The sequence below is a fragment of the Halichoeres trimaculatus genome, unplaced genomic scaffold, assembly GCF_033239565.1.
Source record: "Halichoeres trimaculatus isolate MK-OKI-2021-1 unplaced genomic scaffold, fHalTri1.1 fHalTri1_scaffold_8, whole genome shotgun sequence".
NCBI lineage: Eukaryota > Metazoa > Chordata > Actinopteri > Labriformes > Labridae > Halichoeres > Halichoeres trimaculatus.
In genome coordinates, this window is record NW_027437186.1 from 16,008,836 (window position 1) to 16,030,263 (window position 21,428).

Here is a 21,428-nt window from a genome sequence, read left to right on the forward strand (position 1 = left end):
TGACATTTCAAATCAAGTGTAGAATGTGAATAGATTTTACATTTAGGAAAAATTTCACGGACATAGTTGCCACATGACAGTATAATATTTGTATATAAAAAGTTACATAATGAAAAATAACTGCTGATTTGTTTTACTGCTCATGTGTACCTGCAGCACCGTTCCCCTGTTCCTGCTGTGAATACCCACAGAAACACTAGCCACCATGCTCCGCTGTTTCCTCCATTGGGTTTTGTTGGGTTGGTTGGGTTTTAAAGTTTTGCTTCTTGATCAGGTTCTTTGAGATCAAGACTTCATGACAGGGCCTTAAAGTAAAAGCCCATTTTAAAAAGTTTTGTTTATGATCCTGTGAGACGCTTAATATTTAAGCTTTTACCACTGCTCACTAATGGACACACATCAATAATCACACGTAATCCATTTTTAAGTTCATAGCACTGAACTTTTCACAGGTGGAAAACGGGCCCTGCTGTATGTGCCGAAGTGTGTTTTGGGATGATTTGTGGACAAAGTCACTGCACCGTAACCAATACTGCGAGTTGTGCACTGGTTTCGTGTGGTGCTCTTCTGTTTTGTGGTCTATAGGGGACCATGTATTTGATTCACCTTTGGTTTTGAATCAGACCCTTTCTACAAACATCAGCAAAAAAAAACCCAAAACAGTTAATATTGTACTTGAATATGTGTACCTTTGCAACAAACAAAATATTACCTTGATGTTGGCACCTGAAAATTTCCCTTTCAAGATAGCTGCTCAGTGAGTTGAATGAAAAAAGTATGACTGCAGAGAACAATTTCACTTTAGAAATATTTACCTTTGCCTATGAACGTCAAAAATGCACAACAGCATGAATTAACCTCTGAAGACCCAGTGTCCACATGTAGGGACGCTGCCCACATTATCTTTTGGTGAAATCACATTACATCAGTTTTAATGAACAGAAAAAAAAAGAACAATAACACTATTAACAAACAACTAATAGAGAACTCATACCACAAATATCAAACTTCCTGTAAAAATACCTAGTTTAGTTGTTATACTTATTAGGTCTTTCTTATCCTGTAAAGCAAGGTGAATTGAAAATTGCACACCAGAAAAAAGCTCAGTTCTTAAGAGGTTAAACAATTATAATATGAAGGCATGAAGACCTATGAGCCACAACTACAGACTACTGCCATGCTCCTAGAATACTATTAGAATATAAGGTCTATTGTGATTGTTAAACAAAAATAATCCTTAATCAAAAGCTAACTTTATAAAAGCATGGGCTTGTATTTATCCACATTAATGCTCGTCTACACTACTGCAATTTTGACCTAGTTCCAATAAATACCAAACCATTTTACCAAATATGGCATCACTAAAACTATGGATGTGGATTTAAAAAAAAAAAAAAAAAAAATCCTTAACTCCCTCCTTCCCTTTTCCTAATCTCTCTGATGTCGAGCAGTAGGTGGGGCCACAAGAGTAAGTGACGGCTTCTGCATTGTGCTTCTGCTCTGATCCGTCTGGGACTCTGGTTTCTGACTGGTAACTGCCTCATCTACCGCTGCAGCTCTCTGTCTCTCCCTCTCCCCTTTGCCCCCTCCCACTGTCATTATCTTCATCTGTACACACACTTCTACTCCCCCGTTTTCCTTTTTTTCTATCTCTCAGTATGCATTCTGCATCTTTACTCTCTCTCCTCCCTGCTAACGGAGGTGGGCAAGCTTCCCAGTGCTGGTGCATCTAGCAGGTGCAGGCGCTCTCCGTCTCTCCCTCACTCCTCTTCCTCCCTCCCTCCCTGCTTCTCTCTTCTCTCTCTCTCTCTGTTCCCTTGCTCTTCCCGTGTGCACACTCTGCTCTGTCTGTGCCTGCGTTTTTTTTTCCTCCCCTCCTCATTCTTTCTCTGTCTCTCAGCGGCAGCAGCTCAGGGAGGCAGCTGTATATGCGTCTGCATCACAATTGCCACAGGTAAAGACAGCTGTGTCGTCGGATGTGGCACCCCTACAGGGGTTTAGGAAGGCTTTCCTGCTGCGGTTGCAAGTTCTTCTTCCCTGCGCTGGGTGCACATTTCTAATCATCTCCAAGAAAGCATCCTGGAGGAAGAGTCGAGCAAAGGATCCAAGCAACCCAACCAACAAATCACTGGCTGACTGGAAAGAGCACAGGCTTTGAGGGACTGAGGAAAAGCCACCACTCAGAAAGAGACACCATAGAATCAATGGGATATTTTTAAACATTGCCACCTCCTGGTTGTGTTTTTCTCCTAATCTTTTGCTTTCTCCTCTTTTCATTCCATCATTATCACCCACTCCCTGCTTCTCATCCTCTACCTCTTTCATTTGATTTCCTCTGTGGCGGAATGTTCCCTGCAAACAGATGAGAAGAGGCTTTTTGAGTGCTTGCTGCAGTATTTACGGACTGTGCACTGAGACAGCAGGGCGCTGAGCGGACAGCTTGGGGAAATCTGATCCACAGCCGGCTGGAGAAAGAGCGGGATCACGCGTCGCAGTTGCAGAATTATCCGCCCTGTGATAGCACTGCGCGACAACACCCCTCATTCTTTTCTCCCCCTCTTCCTCTCCCTCTGTCCTTATCTGAAGTGCGGCTTTTTTGGATGGATTTGGAAAATTGATTGGATTCTACTGCTTTATTTTTAGGCTTGCTGGAATTTAGCGCCCGCATAAATACAACGGAGTGGGTTTTGGATTGAAAGAGCATTAGATAAAAAACATCCATAAAGAGGAGTCTGATTGGAAAGCAATGGACTACAAAAATAGCAGATAATTTGAGGAGAGTGTTCAACAGACGCAGTAACAGGAGATCTTTCTTTCACTCATTAAGTGGATGGATCTGGGGAGCTGAGGGACACTGACTCGGCTAAAGCTATTGGAACAAGCTGCTTTGGGAAACATCTTTCTTTTTTTTTTTTTTGCTTGACACAGGGTGGGGTAGCGACAAAACGCACCCTGCAAGTTTCACTTCCCTGATCAGACAATACGGTCCCATCCTGGAGGGGATGTACATGCACGTTTAGTAAATATAGCAATGGATTTTTTTGCTGCAATGGCATCTGGACACTGATCCCACAGATTTCTCACATGCACAGATGTAAAGCTGTTCCTTCCTATCCATCTTCCTCCCGTATCTCTCTTTGTCCCTTTTCTCCCTGTTGGAAGTGTAACTTCTTCTCCTTGGCTTACCCTGATGTGAACGTTCTTGAAGTTTACTTTTGCTTAAGTTGGACACCAGGAGTTGGTCAAGATTAAACACGGACTAATCGGGCAATTATCTGTCAATGCCAGCTCTTCCATTTCTCACTGGGTGTCTCTGAGTGTGAGAGTGTGTGCTTGTGTGTTTGTGACTGTGTGTCTGCATGTATCTCCTGCACCCCTCCCCTCCACTCTATTCTTGGATTACATATATGTGCATGTGCTTTTGAGCGTCCGATTAACGTGGGGTCTTTTTTGTACCCATTTCTTCACCTTTTCCCCTTGTCTCCTCTCAATGTCCGGCATTGTTGGGAACCTTTCCGCCATTTGCTATCAATGCCTATCACAGGGTTAACCCTCAATGAGCCATAAAGGACGGCAGGGAAGGATGAGCGAGTGTTCTGGGGCAGCTGTTTCCGGGGCAGTGATCCTGGAGGAACCTGAGGGTTCAGGGGCCTCTGGGGGCCGTGGAGAAGGCCAAGCCCAGGGTCAAGGCCCCCTTCGCTGTGCAGTTTGGCCTCGCCAGCAGACATGGCTGTGTGTGGTCCCCTTACTTATTGGTTTTATTGGTCTTGGGTTGAGCCTAATGTTGCTGAAATGGATTGTTGTTGGCACTGTTAGGGATTACGTGCCAACTGACCTGGTGGATGCTAACCGCATAGGCCAGGATCCTATTTTCCTCTCCAAGCCAAGTGGGATTCCCAAAGGTCCTGATACCACCACCACCACAACCACTCCTACAGTTGATGGTGGAAACCCCACACCTAGAACTGTCACTGCTACCAAAGGTAGAACTCGCTCGACAGCTACCACCACTACAATTAACCCAAGAGGAAGTGGTGCCTCTGGTAGCCAAGTAACACCTCGGAATCCTGCACACCGTAATGGACGTGGACCTTCGAGTTTTACTACAACCACTGCAGCACCGCGGACAACCTCGACAATTGGAGTGGCAACATCCAGTCCCTCACCATCAAATCCAACTGTACTCCATGACTCAACGCAGATGTGGACATCGGAGCATACTACCACTGAGGCTGTCTCTACCACGCTTTCCACGCGTACACACGGCCATCGCAAAACACGTGAGTCACTAATCTAGGCTAAGGATTGTTACTTCTCTTGCACAATTTCAGAGCATCCTGACTTGAGTTCTGTACAGAACGATCAGTGACCTGGTCCTTCGCCCTTCTTTTAGGCTTTTGTTGTCGTGGATAAGAGCTGGCTGGTAAAGGCTGTTAGGGCAGATCTGTCTCTTGCTTACTCGACAGATGCGCCGACCGTTAAACAGTTGAAGTGGATAATCTACGATTTGCCTTCTCCCAAAACAAGAATGCTTTATTTAAGAGCAGATTGATGTTGTATGTAATATTAACCACTCTTGTTGGCCAAGAAACTTAAGTATTAAGTAGCACCAAATGGAACGGTAGAGGAAACTTGACAGTTGCACGACTCAAAACTAATTTTGTTCTTTTGCTGGTGAAATTGCCCAGCCTACATCTTGTGTTGGAAACATAGCAAGCAGATATGTCTTTTCTATTGTGTTCAAACCATTTAGACAGATGTTAGGACCAGTTGCTGATGTTTTAATGAGCTAAAGGTCAGAATCGCATACAGTTTAGTTTAGACAAGGACTGAGTGTTTTTGGGAATTTGTATTGGTCTCGGGGAACAGAGAAAACAAGTAGAAATGTAGCTTGAACATTGGGATTGAGATAGAATCATAATAACTCATGCAGTTGTTGGTGATACTTTGGCAAGGGTCCATTTCTTTTTAAGAGGAAGCAGACTGCTATGATGAAATGTTTAAAACTTTAACTGTTGTTTGGCCTGAAGTACTTAGAGGATCTATGTGCCAAGTCTGATGTTTGAAGAGCTCCAGGAAAATGTTTTTAATGCTGGTTTTATACCCACTGCATGTATTCCTGTTATGCACTCTGAATGGTTATGCTTGTTGCTAAGTTGTTTCTTTTTGTATTCCGTAAAGCCTCTCAGCAAGATTTACAGAGCATCAAAGAATTGTATGTTCATGGAAATGGCACAACACAGCAAGCACATATAACAGTACCAAGGAAGGTTTTTTATGTTTAATTTTTTAATAGCCAAAAGAAAAAGATGTATGAATATGCAAAAAAAAAAAAAAGACCACAGATTTGTTTTGGCAAAAGAGTCCATTTTTAATATTACTTCCTCTTGACAACTAGTAGTATGCTTTTCACTGAGAAAGACTAAGGATGACATCAATGCTATCCACAGCTATGCAAACCTCTTAATGTGACTTCCTCTGAAGAACTTCTGGCATGTTGATTAGTTTTAGCCAGTCTCAAAGAGAACTGGCATTGAAAACCCTGACTTTACCCTCAACATACCTCACTCACTCATTTCTTTCATAGCTTGTACACCTCAGACTAATCAATATTTGCTGCGTTTGAAAGGACTTGAAAAGAAGTGCACTCCAATCCATCATTTATCAGAAGCTGGTTCTTCTGCTTGTGTTTTCTCTGTCCTTGACTCCATTCATGCTATGCAAACATGTTATTGATTGGTGCTGCAGGGATTTCCTCGCAGTGATCAGTGATACACACACACACACACACACACACACACACATACACATACACATACAGCTTCCACCATGATAAATCTCTGTGCTCTCAAAATGGTGTCTCATTATGTTGCTGGATTACTCTCTTCTTGTGATATGGGTGCCTGTGATCCTGGTTTTGGTCTGTGCAAATAGTCATAGATCGACAGGACTTGGTCTTGTACTGAAAAGACTGACTCGGTGCTCTACTCCTCCATGTCTGCAGTTATGTAAAGTTCACAATGCTGTATGCATTTGATGAAAAAGCAGTTCATGCATTTCCTATACCGGCTTTCTTGCTCTTTAATGTAACATTACATTTTCATACACATCGCCATGATATAATGCTGCTTAATGTCTGTTCCACTTAGTAGTGATGCACACACTTGTTGTATGTTATGAGTAATTTACATTGACCTGAATTGCAGTGTAATGCCATTTAAGTCTGGGTAGGTTGCATTCATTTAGCATGTTGTAATGTGTGATTTAACGATGGCAGCCACTTATTTAATAATTGACAATTGCATGATGGCAGCAATAAAGTAAATAATTGATAAACTAATTCTCTCTTTTCCACCTGCTTTGGCATCCATCTACTTGCATGCAGAGGTGCAGCTGCTTCTTTTGTGCCATGATAATGAAAATATCCTAGATTACAGCAGAGCCAGGGAAGGGTCCCCTCTGATAATTAGAAACGTGATGGAGGAAAATTGTGTATCACTTTGTTACCAAGAGGAAAAATGAGGGTCATTCATCATTATCCTTTCATTTGTTAATTAACCATTTAAGGGAGAAAGTCATTTCTCCAGCAAGTGCTCTTGAAAACCATTAAGCCTCAGTGATAGATATTTGAGGGGAAATGTCGCTCTTTCCCCTTGCTTGCCTGTGAAGGTTCTGCCTCCACGGAACGGCCCCAGTGGTTCGATAATCCTAAACACTCTTCACCATCCCACCCCTCCTGTTCTACCACCCACATGCTGCTTTGATTTTCAAAGGCCATCATTTTCACATTAAGTATCCATTATGTGTGAATGTGTTAGATAGTATGACTGGATCTCCAGTGTTGGCTTGTGCTCAGAAATGGAGAAATTTGTTTAATCAAAGTAAAGAGGAACATCTGTGGACTCAGATTGATGCTTACTGTTTTGTGGATCGTATAACAAGTTTTTCCTTTTTGTCCATTCTATGCCTTTTGCTATGGTCTGCTTTGGCTCGGAAGTTGAGTTTGTAACTTGTATGACATCAATTTCCTTGATTTTCCCTTTAATAAAATCTGTGCCATGGATGAGAAAATGATTCTATAGCTTTATGTGCTTGTATTCCATTATTTTTGCATTGTGTCTAGGAAATCCTATTATGTATTGCTAGTGTTTGTGAAGCTATGATACCCATCACTCTTATCCCTTATGACTGATCTCTTCTCCATGGTAACAGATGCAATTCTCAGCAGGAAGCAAAATAACACACCATAGTGGCAGATGTCATCTAAACTCCATCGAGACTCCTAAAGTGGAAAATAAGCTGTCCACATTATCTGTTCTATGCATAGTAAAAAAAAAAAAAAGTCTTACTGGTTTTTTTTTTTTTTAGCCTTCAACCTGTTAGTCAGCTTTTATTCTCAGTGCAGAAAAAAAGAAAGGCACTCCTTACCTCAAAAGCCCTTTTTTCAATTTAACTTTGGTGGTATTTGGTGACATTTGATGAGCCCGTCTAACTGTCAAAAAGTCACGATCTGAATACTCAGCGAAGATATAATAGTTGAGATATCCTACTTTTGGAAAATGTCAGATTGAAAAGCATGATTGACATATCTTAATCTGCTGGACTTCACAAAACCTCAAGCTTTCCCCATGCTAAAAGTGTCAGGTAGAAACAGAGACCTGGGAGAGCTGATACCATCATGGTGAGAGAGGTGACCCGTGCACTACAGGGCAAAATGTCAGGTGATGCTTCAGTGATAACGCCGCAGGGATCTTGCTGAATGGAAATTAGATATGTGCCCTTGTCTGTAACTCCTTTTATAAATGCAAGTTATAAGCAAAAGCAGTTATCTAAGGAGAATAAGAATATATGGGAAACATAGGAAGAGGATTAGGGATGTTTTGGTCTCAGGGCTCATAAGTGTTGTAATTTTTAGCTTAAACAACTTCTTATTAAAATTCTGCACAGGATGTTTTACTTACCGCAGAGGAACAGGTGGATGACACATCATTTTTATTTTGTTGCAAGCATAAGCAGGAAATTGAAAATTAAAAGTTATTGAAATAGGTCATGAGCATGCTGTGGAGTGCGAAAAAGGAATTTTAGATAAAAGACAATAATACATGAATGAAGATAGTGATGTCATGCTTCAGTTGGATTTATATAACCATGAGTTACTGGGGCTGTATTGTTTTTAAGAACCTGTGGATTGTAGATAACAAATGATGGTCGTATACAAGCTCTGAATATGTTCTTGTGCAAAGCTGAGGTCTTTGTCTCCACGCTGAGCCACTCAGCAGGAGAAGGTTTGAGTCAGATCATGGCCTTGAAACCTAAATCCAGATTAACAACCCGTCCTCATGACTGTGGAAGCAACAGAATTACATTAGCCCACCTATCTGTCTTTCTCTCTTACACACACACACACACACACACACACACACACACACACACACACAAACACACACACAATGTGCTTACAGGCAGCCTGACTGCTGAAGGATTGTTTTGATAGATACTCTGTTTCGGGATGTTTTTCCATTAAATGATTCTAAGGTGACATCTTTAAGGGAACATTTTCTCTTTGCTGTGTTTAAGGATCCCTCAAGGGTGCGTTTAAAAGGCCTGAGGAAATGGTTTACGAATATATTAACAGCACTGATGTGACAACTGCACACAAAAAGTGGTAGTTATTGCTGCTTTTTATCACACCAGTATACTGCAAGGAAGTCGTTTCTTTCCCCACTGTTTACGGCGTTTTATGCTGAGTCATGCACCTTTGCTAAACTTTACCATAAATTACATGTTGCCAAGTCAGAGTGCCTTAGAAATACCAAAAGAAAATGAAATGTGGGCTTTAACCCTTACAAAGACTATAAAACAATGTGCTAATATATTACAGTATTTGATTCATTTTAGATTGGTTAACAATGCGTTCTTTTGGGTAAGTTTTGAACTGAAAACCAAAGTGATTTGGAGGCTGAAATCATAGCTAAGAGACATAAAAGAAATGTGAATCGATTTTTAATCTACATCCATTTGTTTTTGTTTTTTTGTAGTCTGGAATTCAAAAGGGGTAAGAACTACTGCAAAAGAAGGGCCTCTCGGCCCCAGGTAATTGAGAGAAAACGCCCCCAAAGTGAACAAAAATGAACCAGCGACACAGCTGGCCAGCAGAGAAAGCATCAACGCCCATGTTGGTGTTGCACTAATCATCTCACAGGGAGAGATTTTAGGTTTAAAACCAGATTTTAGGTTTTAAACAAGATTGTGCGGCTCACAATCTTTACACTTGGATTAGTTCTCTGTGAGCAGCTTAACAAGTCCCCTATGGGTTTTTCTATGCATGTTTGTATATGTGTGTGTGTGTTTGGGGGGGTGGGCTGTGTGCAATCTGCAATCACTCATTCAGATGTACACTCTTTTGTCCAGAGCAGCATATGTCCATGCATGTGTGTTTGTATTCACTGACTGTGACCAAGTTGTGACCTTTGGTGATAGAGGACTGAAGTCTGCTCCATCCTTGAAGTCTGATTGCTTCCTTGGAGCTCAAAGGACTTTATTCGACTGAACTGCAGCTTTAGGAGGAAGTCATGCGTGGGGAAAAAAGCACACCTTGATTAAGACAGTAAGAGTGTTCTTTTTTATTCTGAAACACTTTTGTTACAGGTGTGTAGCCGATGTCTGAAAACGTATTCCCATTATATCCCATTTTGTCAAACTGACCAAACAAAAACTTTTCTCATAATCAGTAAAAATGGAAATTGGTAGAAGGCGTACATTGAATGAACTGATCATGTGATGGGTTATGAATGGACTGTAAACATGTATGTACTATCAGATCCTGGTGTTGGGTATTTAACCGATGCAGAATAAGGCACTTATATTAGATATTGGTGACAATATGGCCAATTAATGCGGATGGTCTATTCAATTTAGTTCTAGGATATTCTGTTGACAACATCCATGTGTGGGCTACTTCATCACCATTGGTAGGTTTGTACAGTTTGTCAAATGTCTACTCACCACATTTACAGACTTGTTATCCCTAAAAATGATGGTTGAAAAATCTGAATTTGCCAAAACATCATTGCCAGTCTCATCTTCACATTAGGGAATAGAGAATACCAAAGCAACACTGGTATAAGATTGCATCTGTATCAGTATCTGCCAATACCATTTATTACTTCTCTCTAACATCTTTCCACATGATAATATTCAAAGTTCAAATAAAGTTCTGCATTTGTTCTAAAGAAAGAACAGAATTCAAATAGAACTAGGCATGGAAAGCACCCCCATCTCAAGGGTCTTGTAATCACAAAGTCTGGGAACCAGGCATCTGTATTCCCATGCACCGAAATGATAAATGCTCCTGCTTTCCTCATGTTCCACTCCAGTGCCAGCATAATTTATTACCAAGATTCAGGCTCTTTTAAAAATTCACATGTTCCTTTGGTTAGTTTATTTCTGACGCAGCTGTTGAGTCTCCTGTTCCTGACTGCTAACCACTGACGAATCAAAAACTTGTCATACCACCCTGTTTCAGTTTAAACTCAGCAGAGATGTTGGAAGAATACAGCTTAACGTCACTTTGATTCATCCTGATGAAATGTCTTGCAGAGGGGAGAGTGATGAAATATTAATGACACCAAAGAGAAACATGTTCAATATGTAGAGGAGGCGATAAATAATTGAAGATGGCCCTTTGACAAATTATCCCACGCTGCGCTATTCCCTGTACATGTGTGCATCATCAGTCAAAGAAGGTGCTCGGGGTTGTCTTCATGGGCATGTTGAGTAAGATTGCTTCTTGCAGTGAAAAGGATGTGAGAGGGTTATTTTCTGAGACTTTTACAAAAATTGCTTCATTTTGCAAAGGTTGAATTTGTCTTTGACTTTTTCTTCCCTCCTGTTCTTTCTGCCTCCTCTCCTGAACACATCTATCAGCCCACTCCAGATGATGATGAAGTACAAAGTGGTTAAATGCCGCTGCTAACTTCAGAGGAGCTTTTAATAATGACTCCGGTGTTAAGCCGCCTTGATTAGATGAGGCTCGCTCAATTTTTATTGGAGCCAGTGGCATTCGCCCGCCCTGTGCTGTCTCTCCAGAGGACGCTCCCACCTGCTTGCTTCCTGCTTCGATGTCCTCAGTCTCAGAAGAGTTTGCTGGTGACTGCCGTGGTAAATTTGATGTTGGGTTCTTGTTCAGATGACAAACATTGCTTGGTCTTGATGCTTAAATCGAGGAAGTGAGTAAATCTAAACCAATTCATTCCACACACTCTTGAAACACAGGGACAGATATGTCATCATGCTACCCATCCACACAAAGTTAGTCCTGAAATGTTGTAGATGTATCTCTCTCAGAGATTTGAGGAGATTTGAATTGGTTTTTAAATTAAGTCAAATTTTACTTGTGGGAAGCAACAGATCTATGAAACATCAGGTACTTACCTCAACATATGTCCTAACATGGGATGTAAATCAAGTCAAAATACATCTCAGATCTGTTTCCAAATCTTATAAAACCATCAGAGAGCAAACTCTATAAGAGGCATGTATTGATTTTTGCTGGTTGTTAAATAAGAGAGGCAATAATCCCCCTCCCTTTTTTGCAGCCCACCTCTGGCTTTCTCTTTTATTAAATCTGTCAGCTGGCCTACAGCAGCAAACCATTTAACACAAGTAAGCAAATAAATATCAGAGTGTTATGAGTTCAACCGCTGCCAACAGCTATCATTTCTCAGTAGTTCAGGGGAGGAGTGATGGTTTTGATAAGAAGTGCTGAAACTCCAAACTACCGACTGATTAAAGGATGTGACAAGAAAACAGAATTGAAATTATTCAAATTTATTTTATATTTCAATGACCCTGAAAGGTAAATTTGACATCTGATTGAAGACTGCTGATAGAAAGTCTTTAGTGAATGTTTTTAATGTTTTCATAGCACTGCTTAAACTTGTAAAAGTTTAAAAAAAAAAAAAAAAAAAGACTGAGTTTTCCTTTTTATTTATTGTAACAAAACCCCAAATCCTTTCCTATGTTACCCAATTAGCTGAGGCTGCTGTCAGAAATCCTGTGACATATCAGTTCTGGTATATTTTGGTTCAACTCCACCTAAAATACACCCACTTGAGGCAATGTATTTAATGGTCAATCTGCTGGGTCACAGTGGAAACCAGACTAAGTTCTGGTAACTTTTTTTTTTTTTTTCTTTTCTGATTGCCCCCAATTATTTTTCTGTCTGCCATTGCTGGTGGTTGACTGGCCCATCTGGCATTTACTGGAATTGCCAGATTGCCCACTCGAGCTGGACAGATTTCATAACTCTACTAAACCCAGAGATTTGATCAAACTTACAGGCAGTGAGTGTAATAAAACTATTCAAAGGGCATTAACTTAATTTTGTTGCTGCTGCAAAGTACAACCGAGATTGTACAGGGAATGGAATAAAACTAATAATAATAAAAAATTGTATAACCAAGGGCATGTTTGGAAAAAAAGGAACATGGGAAATGTGTCACAACAGCACAAATTGGTCTCGTCATTACTTGCAAATGCAGTATTCATCATGAGCTCTTTATGCTTGGTACTGTGGTAATTCTTTATAGAGATGATTTTGTGGTACAGCATGCAAAATTTGTTAGCTGACACATCCACTTTAAGCTAAGTGACACAGTTTGACCTCTCCCAGTTGTAAGCTTCAAGCATAAAATATTCTCCAGTGATGCATTGGTCTGAGGAGAAGCCTCTCCCTCCGCCTTCTGCTCATTATGCTGCTGGCACCTGGCAGTAAACAATGCTATTAGCGGAGATAAAATGCTTAGACAGTGATTATTTAACCTCCGTGTACACAGAGCTAGCAGGGAGCCCAACAATTCAGGCCTGAACCAGTTCTAGTCAGATATGATTTCATTCAATGGCCGAGCTGTATGATTGAATTTTTTCCTCCTCTACCCTGCTCGCCCCTCTTACTCTCCTCTTCCCCTCGCTCTGTTCTCATCTCTCTCTCACTGCCTGTCCTCAAGGTCAGCGTGTCTGATTCATATTACCGGTACTCCTGCTGCTAATGTTGCCTGGGCCAGGTGGAGTGTCGTTAAGAGAGGTTGTAAACAAGGGGGCTCTCAAAAGTTAGTCATCTTTTCCAACAAAGAGAGCATTTGCATTTTTCATCAATTCAGAGCATGAATAAAAAAGAACTGATTGCCTCCTGTTCCATGGCTTTCTCTGAGCCTTTTAAGGAGGGATACAAGCGATCTTTCTCCATGGCAGGGCGTAAAATCAGTGTATTGATGAAAGTGCTGTGCTTAAGCACAATATGAGGTACTTGTCTTCACCTATTGCAAATATGACTTTCCAAGGGATAATAATCCTGGAAAACTTTCTGCTCATGTAAAATCCTCTTATCACTGTTTTGTGGGACAGGATTTGGTTATCAAAGATAACTTGAACCATTAACCACAATGTTTTTGTACCTGTACCTAAAAGTATTTGGGTCAAGCTTTTCACATTAAATGAGCATATAAAGAGTGCACACTAAGCATCATGGCGCCCTGTTATTGACAATAATTCCATTTCTTTATGCTTGATTTAGAGTAAGGTTTTTGAGTTTTACATCACTGCTTGTGACACCTATGGAAATTTTTGTTGTGGCAAATTGATCTCGATTGATCAAGTTGTTGTTTTAACCACTAGTATTGACCACCAAATGTAGAAAACACAACCTAACATGGCATGACCTAAGGCTGAACCCATGAGGCCTGATCCTTGCTTGCTTAGCAAGACCCAGCTGTTGTACTTCTCTGGTATTGCTTTTTTTTTTTTTTTTTTTTTTTTTTTTTTTTTCTTGCTTTCCTGAGTTATGGCAAATTCATAAATACAGGGCCAGCTGGGATGTCTTGCCAGCTAACTTAGCTTGCTTGGCAAGATGCAGCTTTAACAATCAAGGACTGCAGCAATCAAGGTGTGAATTTTGGCAAACCACAGCCTTGACAGGTGACTTTATTGATTGGCTGTTTTAAAATTCGTCAATCGTAAGGAAACCAGTTTCTTATGTTTCCTTTACTTGAGTGAAAGAACAAAATCAAAATCATGTGAGATTAGAGGTTACTTCTACTGGATTTCCATCTAGTTTAACTTTGCAGGAAGTGAAGTGAACACTTGCTGGCCATGAAGAACAAAACACTTCTTGATCTGCTTTATTTTTCCTTTTCTGGGGTGAGGCTTATTTCTTAAATATATGTATCAAATGTCCGGTGAAAGTATGCTGTCAGTATCTCACTCAGAGAGGATTCAAAAGGAGTCTTCCTAAACAGCTGTAAAGGCTGTGACAATAAAGCAGTTTTGTCAAAAAAAAAACTTGCATAAATGACTGTGTGAAAGACTTCTCCAGCCGCTGACCAGGAAGCACTGTGACTCAATTGTTTGTATAAATGATTTTTGAAATGAGGGCCTGACTGAGGAGAAGCTCAAGCTAATCTAATAAATCCGTTTTCCTGGTCATTAATTTTGACATCAGTAACAGCAAGAGGTCCTCCCTCTTGGTTACTAATAGATAACGATCCTGTGTATGTGGGTGTGTCCGCTCCTGGTGGCACATTTTTCATGCACATTATTTGTGCCACCTCAGCCATCCTTTGCCCTGTAAGAGATATTGATCCTGGTGTGATTGTGATCGCGGTCTTTTGCCACTCAGCACTTTAGCAGGCAGCCCTGCGAGCGATGGGGCTGCATATGGGCGTGGGCTCTGATTATCCCAGGCTCGCTGCATTTTGCTGCAGTTATTTTTAGCTTCAAAGTTGTTGCCAGCTTCTCTCTGGGAGGCTGCTTAGAGCTGGCTTTTCTGGTGGAGGCCTTGGAGCTGACAATGTTTGAGGATATAAAACAAAGGAGCACAGAGGAGACAGAGGAGACAGTGGAGACAGTGGAGACGGTGACTTTAGTGTCAGCGAAAGATGGTTTTATTGTGGAAACCCTACAGTGAGAGGAGATTTAGATTGTTAGGCTCAGAGAAAAATCATTTCACTTGTTTGTGTTTGTTTATTTCGGGATCTGCTTTTTGCACTGCATCTTATTATACTAAGTTACTGCAATTAGGGCCTAGATGATGTGATCTGAAGGCGGAAGCTATTTTCCAGGAAATCAGAGCTGCTAACCACACGTTGCTTATCATGTTACCACACAGGAGGTTTCCTGAGGAAACTGGAAGCCTTCCAGAAGGTCACTTTCACCTTGATGGAAATGAACACACCTTAATCTCACACTCACACAGAAACATGTTAGGTCTGTGTCATGTGTTAGACGGTGGTCCTCTCTTAGTTGTGTCCTTGGGGCAGATGGTTACATCATTTCTGTTCTGGAGCTTGGCATGGGGCATGTTTAGTGTATGTGTGTGTATGTGCATGGCGTCAGTCTTGTAATACATGTGGTAGTCTGTACACCATCCATCACAGTGTACAGTTTTACTTAAACAATGATACATTTGCATTAAAAAGAATAAAATTCACCATACTGTTGTTTGTAGTTTTACATAACTGACATCTTTAGTTGTTTGTTAAATGTACAAGTTTTCCTTCCTTTATTTTCCATTGTTCTTCCTGAGTCTTTACCTACTTCTTCTTGCCCAGTCTCTTTCTCCCCACACTGACCTCAGGATATACCTGACAGCATCTTAAAGAGACTTTTTTTGTGACCACCCTCACTACTGGTGGATTGTCTGTCTGCATATTTGTTTTTGAAAGACTCACAAATCTTTTGATGACAGGTGAAGTTCCATCTTCCGCTGTCCGTCTGGAGGCTACATGACTCAGGAATTTGTGAGACAACTGGAGATATAAGAAAAGGAAAAAGAAAGAAAGAAAATAAATACATTGTGTGACCATGCTTCAAGCAACACAAGAAAGATACACAAGAGGGAGGGTGGATCTGAGTGAAAGAAGCAAAATGTGAGTGCAACAACAAAAATGAGGGGAAGCAAAAGCAGAGTAAAAAGGAGGAAGAAATGCATTGTGGGGGCAGCAGGAAAATTGGCTAGAGGAAGCCTTTCGGCAGGGTAAGATGAAGGAAAAAAAAAAACAACTGGCCTTTTCCATCCATCTAGCAACAGTGACTCTCTCTTCATTCTCCCTCCATCCTATCCTCTCTGCCCACTCAGTTCATTTACATTTACATTACACCCAGCTGGAGTTGATTTGGTGGCGGGTGATGGATGGCGAGGTTTTGATGCTTTTTATAGAAATGGGCTCAGGGGGTTAGCGGTGTCAGCTGTTTGTGAGGTGGTGAGGGCACTCGCGTACAATATGGTTGGCTCGTTAGTAGCTAAATTGCTAGCTGCAGTGGTGGCACATCTATTTATGGGATATAAGAGTTTAATATCTGCTGCCTGTCACAGTTACTAGCTAGTTAGCATATCCAACTCAAATCTGATTATGTGACAAAATGGCCTGCTGTTGGCTAGTTTAAGTTCTCATATTGGAGAACTCACATGATAGAAATGTTACTACACTATGTAAATACAATAATCTAAAAAAGGCCCATATTTTGTAGCAAAAGCCTGTAAAATATATACCTCTCATAAATTATTATGGGTTTTTCTGATTAAAACAACAGTTTGTGTTTTTGCACAGAGTTAGTGTTTTAGTCAGACATGGCTGATTCAGACAGGATTAATATTATCACATGTGTCTGTGACACACAAAAGTGACCTCACCTACCCCCTGTGGAGACCACAGTGTCAGATGCAGCTTCTGTTTGTTATTCCAGATGGACATGCTCGGAAATAAATAAATAAATAAAGAACTGTAATCTCTGAAATGCATGGTTGGCCGCTTTTGTTGCACATGGGCAGCTGATAAAACCCCATGTTCATTCCTCATATTTAGATCCTCTTTCTTGATTTCGTATTTACAGCCGGGTCTGGTTTTCTGGGGCCTCACGGAGAGAGAAAGGTTTTATCCTTAATGATAGTTTCTGTCCTCTGTGTGGCTTCACCTATTAGTATTTTTTTCTGATAGAGGGGGGTTTACCATCTTTACTGCTTACCAGTGAAGTAGTGAAGCTCACCCTTTGAAAAATTTTAACAGTTTGAGAAATGAACCACTTTTTTTGTTTGTTTGTTTTTGTGCATGCTTTGCACTGTGTAGCTCTGTCCTCTGGGTAACATGGAAAATCAATAGACTACCTCTTTCTGCAAATTTTGGCCATGTTATTGTCTTTGAACACACATCAATCAATGTACAGAGGTCAAAGATTTTATCTTTCAGACAGAAATGAACACATTCGGCAACAAAGCAGCTCTCAAACTGCATTCAAGTTGACTCAGCATTCACTTCTACCCCAAGACAGAGGAAGACCCGCCTCGATCGCTGCTCTGCCAATCACACGGCCACAAGTTTCATACTGTCAAATTCCCCAGAATAGCTTAATACTGAAGGCACAAAACAAGGAATGTTATTATACGGGCCCCTGCTCCATCTCCCCATCAGTGAGGGGACTGCACTAGTGTATATGATGCAGCCCACTTACATTACTACAATACCCACTGAATGTGGATCTTTTATGCAGAATTATTTGACAATAGATGGGAGTGTAGCAAGTTAGTAGATAGTTGGATAGTTAGGGAAGTGGTTCAGTTTCAGAGAATATAGCCACTATTGAGCATCCACCCTGAAAAGTGGTCAAAAGTGCTGTCCAGGTCTAATGAGCAAACGGCCTCTCAGCCTGTGGGTGTGCTGACATCAAAAACACAACCTCCACACACGCTTATGCACGGTGTGTTGTTAGAATAGGTACGCATGTCTGTACGTGACAAGTAAATGAAGACGAAGGACTGTGGGAGATGCGGTGTGACAGTGCTGTTGAGAGTGCAAGAATGTAACAATGAAAGGAGAAGAGACTTCACTTTCTAGCAATAGTGCTGCTTACTGTTTGTGATAGTTTACAGTTTGATCCTGTCTCTCTTGAGAGAACCAAGACCTCATCTTTCTTTTTCTGTCAAGATTTTCAGTTGTTGAAGGTACGCTGCTAATGTTTTTTTTTTCTTTTTCTTAACTTCTGAGAGTCAGCTGCAAACTGCCGGTAGGCTGCAAACATAGTACATCCTAAAAATGTCAGTCCTGTTTTGTTTTGCTGGCTCTGTCATTCACGCAGAAGTCAGCTTGGCTTTGTTGCTTCTTTCAATGTTACCCTGAAAAACATAAATCTGCACAACATGTTTTCTCATTCTATACAGACATATAAAGCAGAAAAAAAAGGTCACTGCCTTTAGTATGTTGTGTAGAATGGGTACATGCTTGACACAGCCCTCCAGTGTGAGATGTGCTTGTGGTTGAGTGGCACGGAGAGAAGATTGTCCTTTGAACCTTTTATGCTGCCTCAGATGTCATTTTTGAAAGAAGTCTTGCAAATCAAAATCATGTATTGAAAAAGTTCTAGTTCGGTATTGGAATACTGGCCAACGTTGTGAGAAAGAGAAGAAGTTGAAAATCCTTGCTACCTTCTAATTCTCTGTCTGCGTAGTTTGTGCATTCTGTATGCAATAAAGAGCAATGCATTTCAAAGTATTGCAGACTGTATGGTGAGTGTAGCTGTAGAGCCTGCTGGTCTGGCCTCTATAACTTCATGAATAGGAGTTGATGCTACTAGCCTAGCTAATGACTGTGGTGACATGCCTCCAGTGTTTTGTTTGCTGCAAAATGCTGCAACTTTTGCATAATAATGACAAAAGTAAAAACTCTAATAATGATAATAGGAAGAATAAGAAGACTGTAACTTGGTTTGCTCTCCCAGAAGCCAAATGTAGCATCTAGTTCAGATGTGCCTCAGTCCTGAGGAGATGAACATGTCAGGCTCATGAGCTGTCAACACTCCATCCGCCACTTGTCAGCAGATGACTGATGCCCAATGCCCGCTTGCTCCCTCTCCCCCTCCCTCCCTCTGTCTCTTTCACAAATCACAAGCACACTAACTGTGACACATGCAAAACACTCACATACATACACTTGTACACTCTCACACACACACACACTCCTCCCACACACAGACAGCTGGGGCATTACACTCCTGGCTCTACGCCCTGAGTGGAACACGAAGGGAAGATGGACAGGCAGGAGCTGTCAGCAAGGAACACAGGGACACGGAGTCGACTTCTCACTTCAAATAATGAACCACATGTGAAGCGTCAACTCGGCTCCAATTAGATTGGATGATAATGATCTCGGCATAAGTCACTCATCCTAATCAGCCTGTGAATTGCTGGTTGGGCTAGAGAGGATGTCGAATGAAATAAGAGGCAGAGGCTGCCGGTCGTGGAGTGTGGCTAATTCCTACTTCCTTATGTTTTACCGCACAAGGAAACATTTTATTCACCGTGACTGGACAAAACTGACTTTTTATGTCTTACTTAACCAAGGAGATGGACACACAGCCTTTGATTTTCCTAAACTTTTTTTTTTTTTTTTTCATTTTTTGGGAGTACCCTGGTGTATTGTTTCTGATCAATAAAACATCTGTATTTTTCTTAGAACATGAAAGCATGTCTGTTGATAACATCCTCTTCCTGGTACACATTTCTAAGAAAACATACCCAGTGGAAGGAAGGAAATTATGTGTTTCACATTCTCAGAATCAGCAAAAGGAGCAAGCCCTTGCATCAGATTTTACCTGAAAGATAAAGGACTGCTCCATAGAGAATCTGAAACAAATTCCATCACACACTAAGGAAGAAGGATGACGATATAATCCTTGATTGTATCTGTACATTTTTTTTCTTTCAAGGCAAATCAGTGCCTGTTGTGGTGATATGGAATACTTCATATGTTTTTCCTGTATTGTCTTACATCCCTGGAAGCTAGTTTCCCTTTTTTTCAGAATGCATTAGGGAAAAATCTTGAAAATTGAATTGCAAACCTTTTACCTGATTCAAGAAGATTCAAACTTATTTTAATAACTTTGAAAAGTCTTTGTAGCCAGGTAATAGTTTTACTTTTGTATGTTTTTTTTTTTTTTTTTTCAAATGGGCTTGTCCTTTGGCCTACTGCACATCGTGATGGTGATCACAATGGCAATTGTGCAATCGTGCTTGAGTATGGCACGCTTTGGATGGCCAGGCTGACCACGTCCTGGGTCTTACTTTTAACATCTGACCAAAAAAAGAAAATAGCTCGACAAATTAGTGATTCATGTAGACAATATAAAAGGATTGAAAAAGAGCTGTATTCATCCTTTCTTCATTTTCTTTCTCCATTCCTCTCAACCACTCAGTCTCTCTGTGTCTCTGAAACACGTTCAAGAGCAATGTTCAACTGAACTATGGATGACCTACAAGAAGGGAAGTGATGTCTCTCTCATTCCTAATAGCCCTGCCTCTTTGACATTTGACAGCTTGGAGTATAACTGCAAGTGTATGTTCTCCTATATGGGATATTTCATCCATGTAAAAGTATGCTGTGGGTAAAGTCCTCTACTTTTGCGGTATTCCACATCCACACCACAGCATAAATAATAGAAAATGCTCCATTCTGTGACCCAATAGGGTTGTACAGTTGGTTAGAGCATATAGAATACGCTTCCTGCTCATGTGCATAGATGTTCATTCTGCACACTGATGTAGCTAACATTAAAAGGTACAGTTCTTTTTTTTCAGTGGCTTAAAGACATCACAGCTCTGACCTGTAGCCTATATTCTTGGTATATTCCCCTCTCCCTGTAGAAGTGTTTATGTTAAGAGAGAAGACTAGTTGTAGGTATGTCTTTGAAATTATATCCAGCAGGAGAAATTGTATTTGAGGAATTTTTGTGATGTATAATGTTCGAAAACTTTCTGTTGAGAAAAAACTATCTTAATATTACGTGTTTATTATATTTCAAACAAAATGTATTGATTGAAATGATGTACATCTGCTCTGAATTAACCGAAGTCTTGGCTTTTTGAGGTCAAAAAGAGACATCAAAATTAATTTCAGTAAGGTTCACAAATGGAAATAACTTCTTCCGGGGACTTTCATACATGGTAGGCTTTGTGTTTTTGTGGCATATCTGGACTATTTGTGTTTAATTTACTTATACATGTACAAATTTTTACACCTGTTTGAGTCTATTCGCCTGCAGGTGGAGACTTTCTCTTTAAATTGTAAGTTTTACTCCTTATCTTACACCAACATCAAACACAATAGTTGGGCAAATTAGGTTTTTAAATTGTTTTTATCCTGGTTTGGGTTTAATTGTTTTTGCTTTGAGAGCAGGCTGTATCATGTACCATTCCACTAAGCTGTGTGTAAAGTAAAGGGGCTCGTGTTGTGGTTGAGTACTATAGTATGGACTGCTTACTGGCATGTAGACATAGGCATCACACTGCACACAGAGACCATTAACCTCCTGAACAGGGCTTCAGTAGGATTAATGTGACTTCACTACTAGCCCTCTGCCTCTCTTGTCTTTTCTCCTCCCCCTCA

General features: G+C 40.7%; 1 protein-coding gene across 1 annotated transcript in view; it reads left to right on the forward strand.

Moving 5' to 3' along the window:
- Positions 1-1,853: 1,853 nt before the first annotated feature.
- nrg3a (neuregulin 3a) overlaps positions 1,854-21,428 on the forward strand; it is a 421,734-nt gene continuing 402,159 nt past the window's right edge. The window contains exon 1 of the mRNA XM_074675406.1: positions 1,854-4,280. Within this exon, the coding sequence (XP_074531507.1) occupies positions 3,557-4,280 (724 nt within the window). The 5' untranslated portion in view covers positions 1,854-3,556. The remainder of the gene's footprint in view (positions 4,281-21,428) is intronic.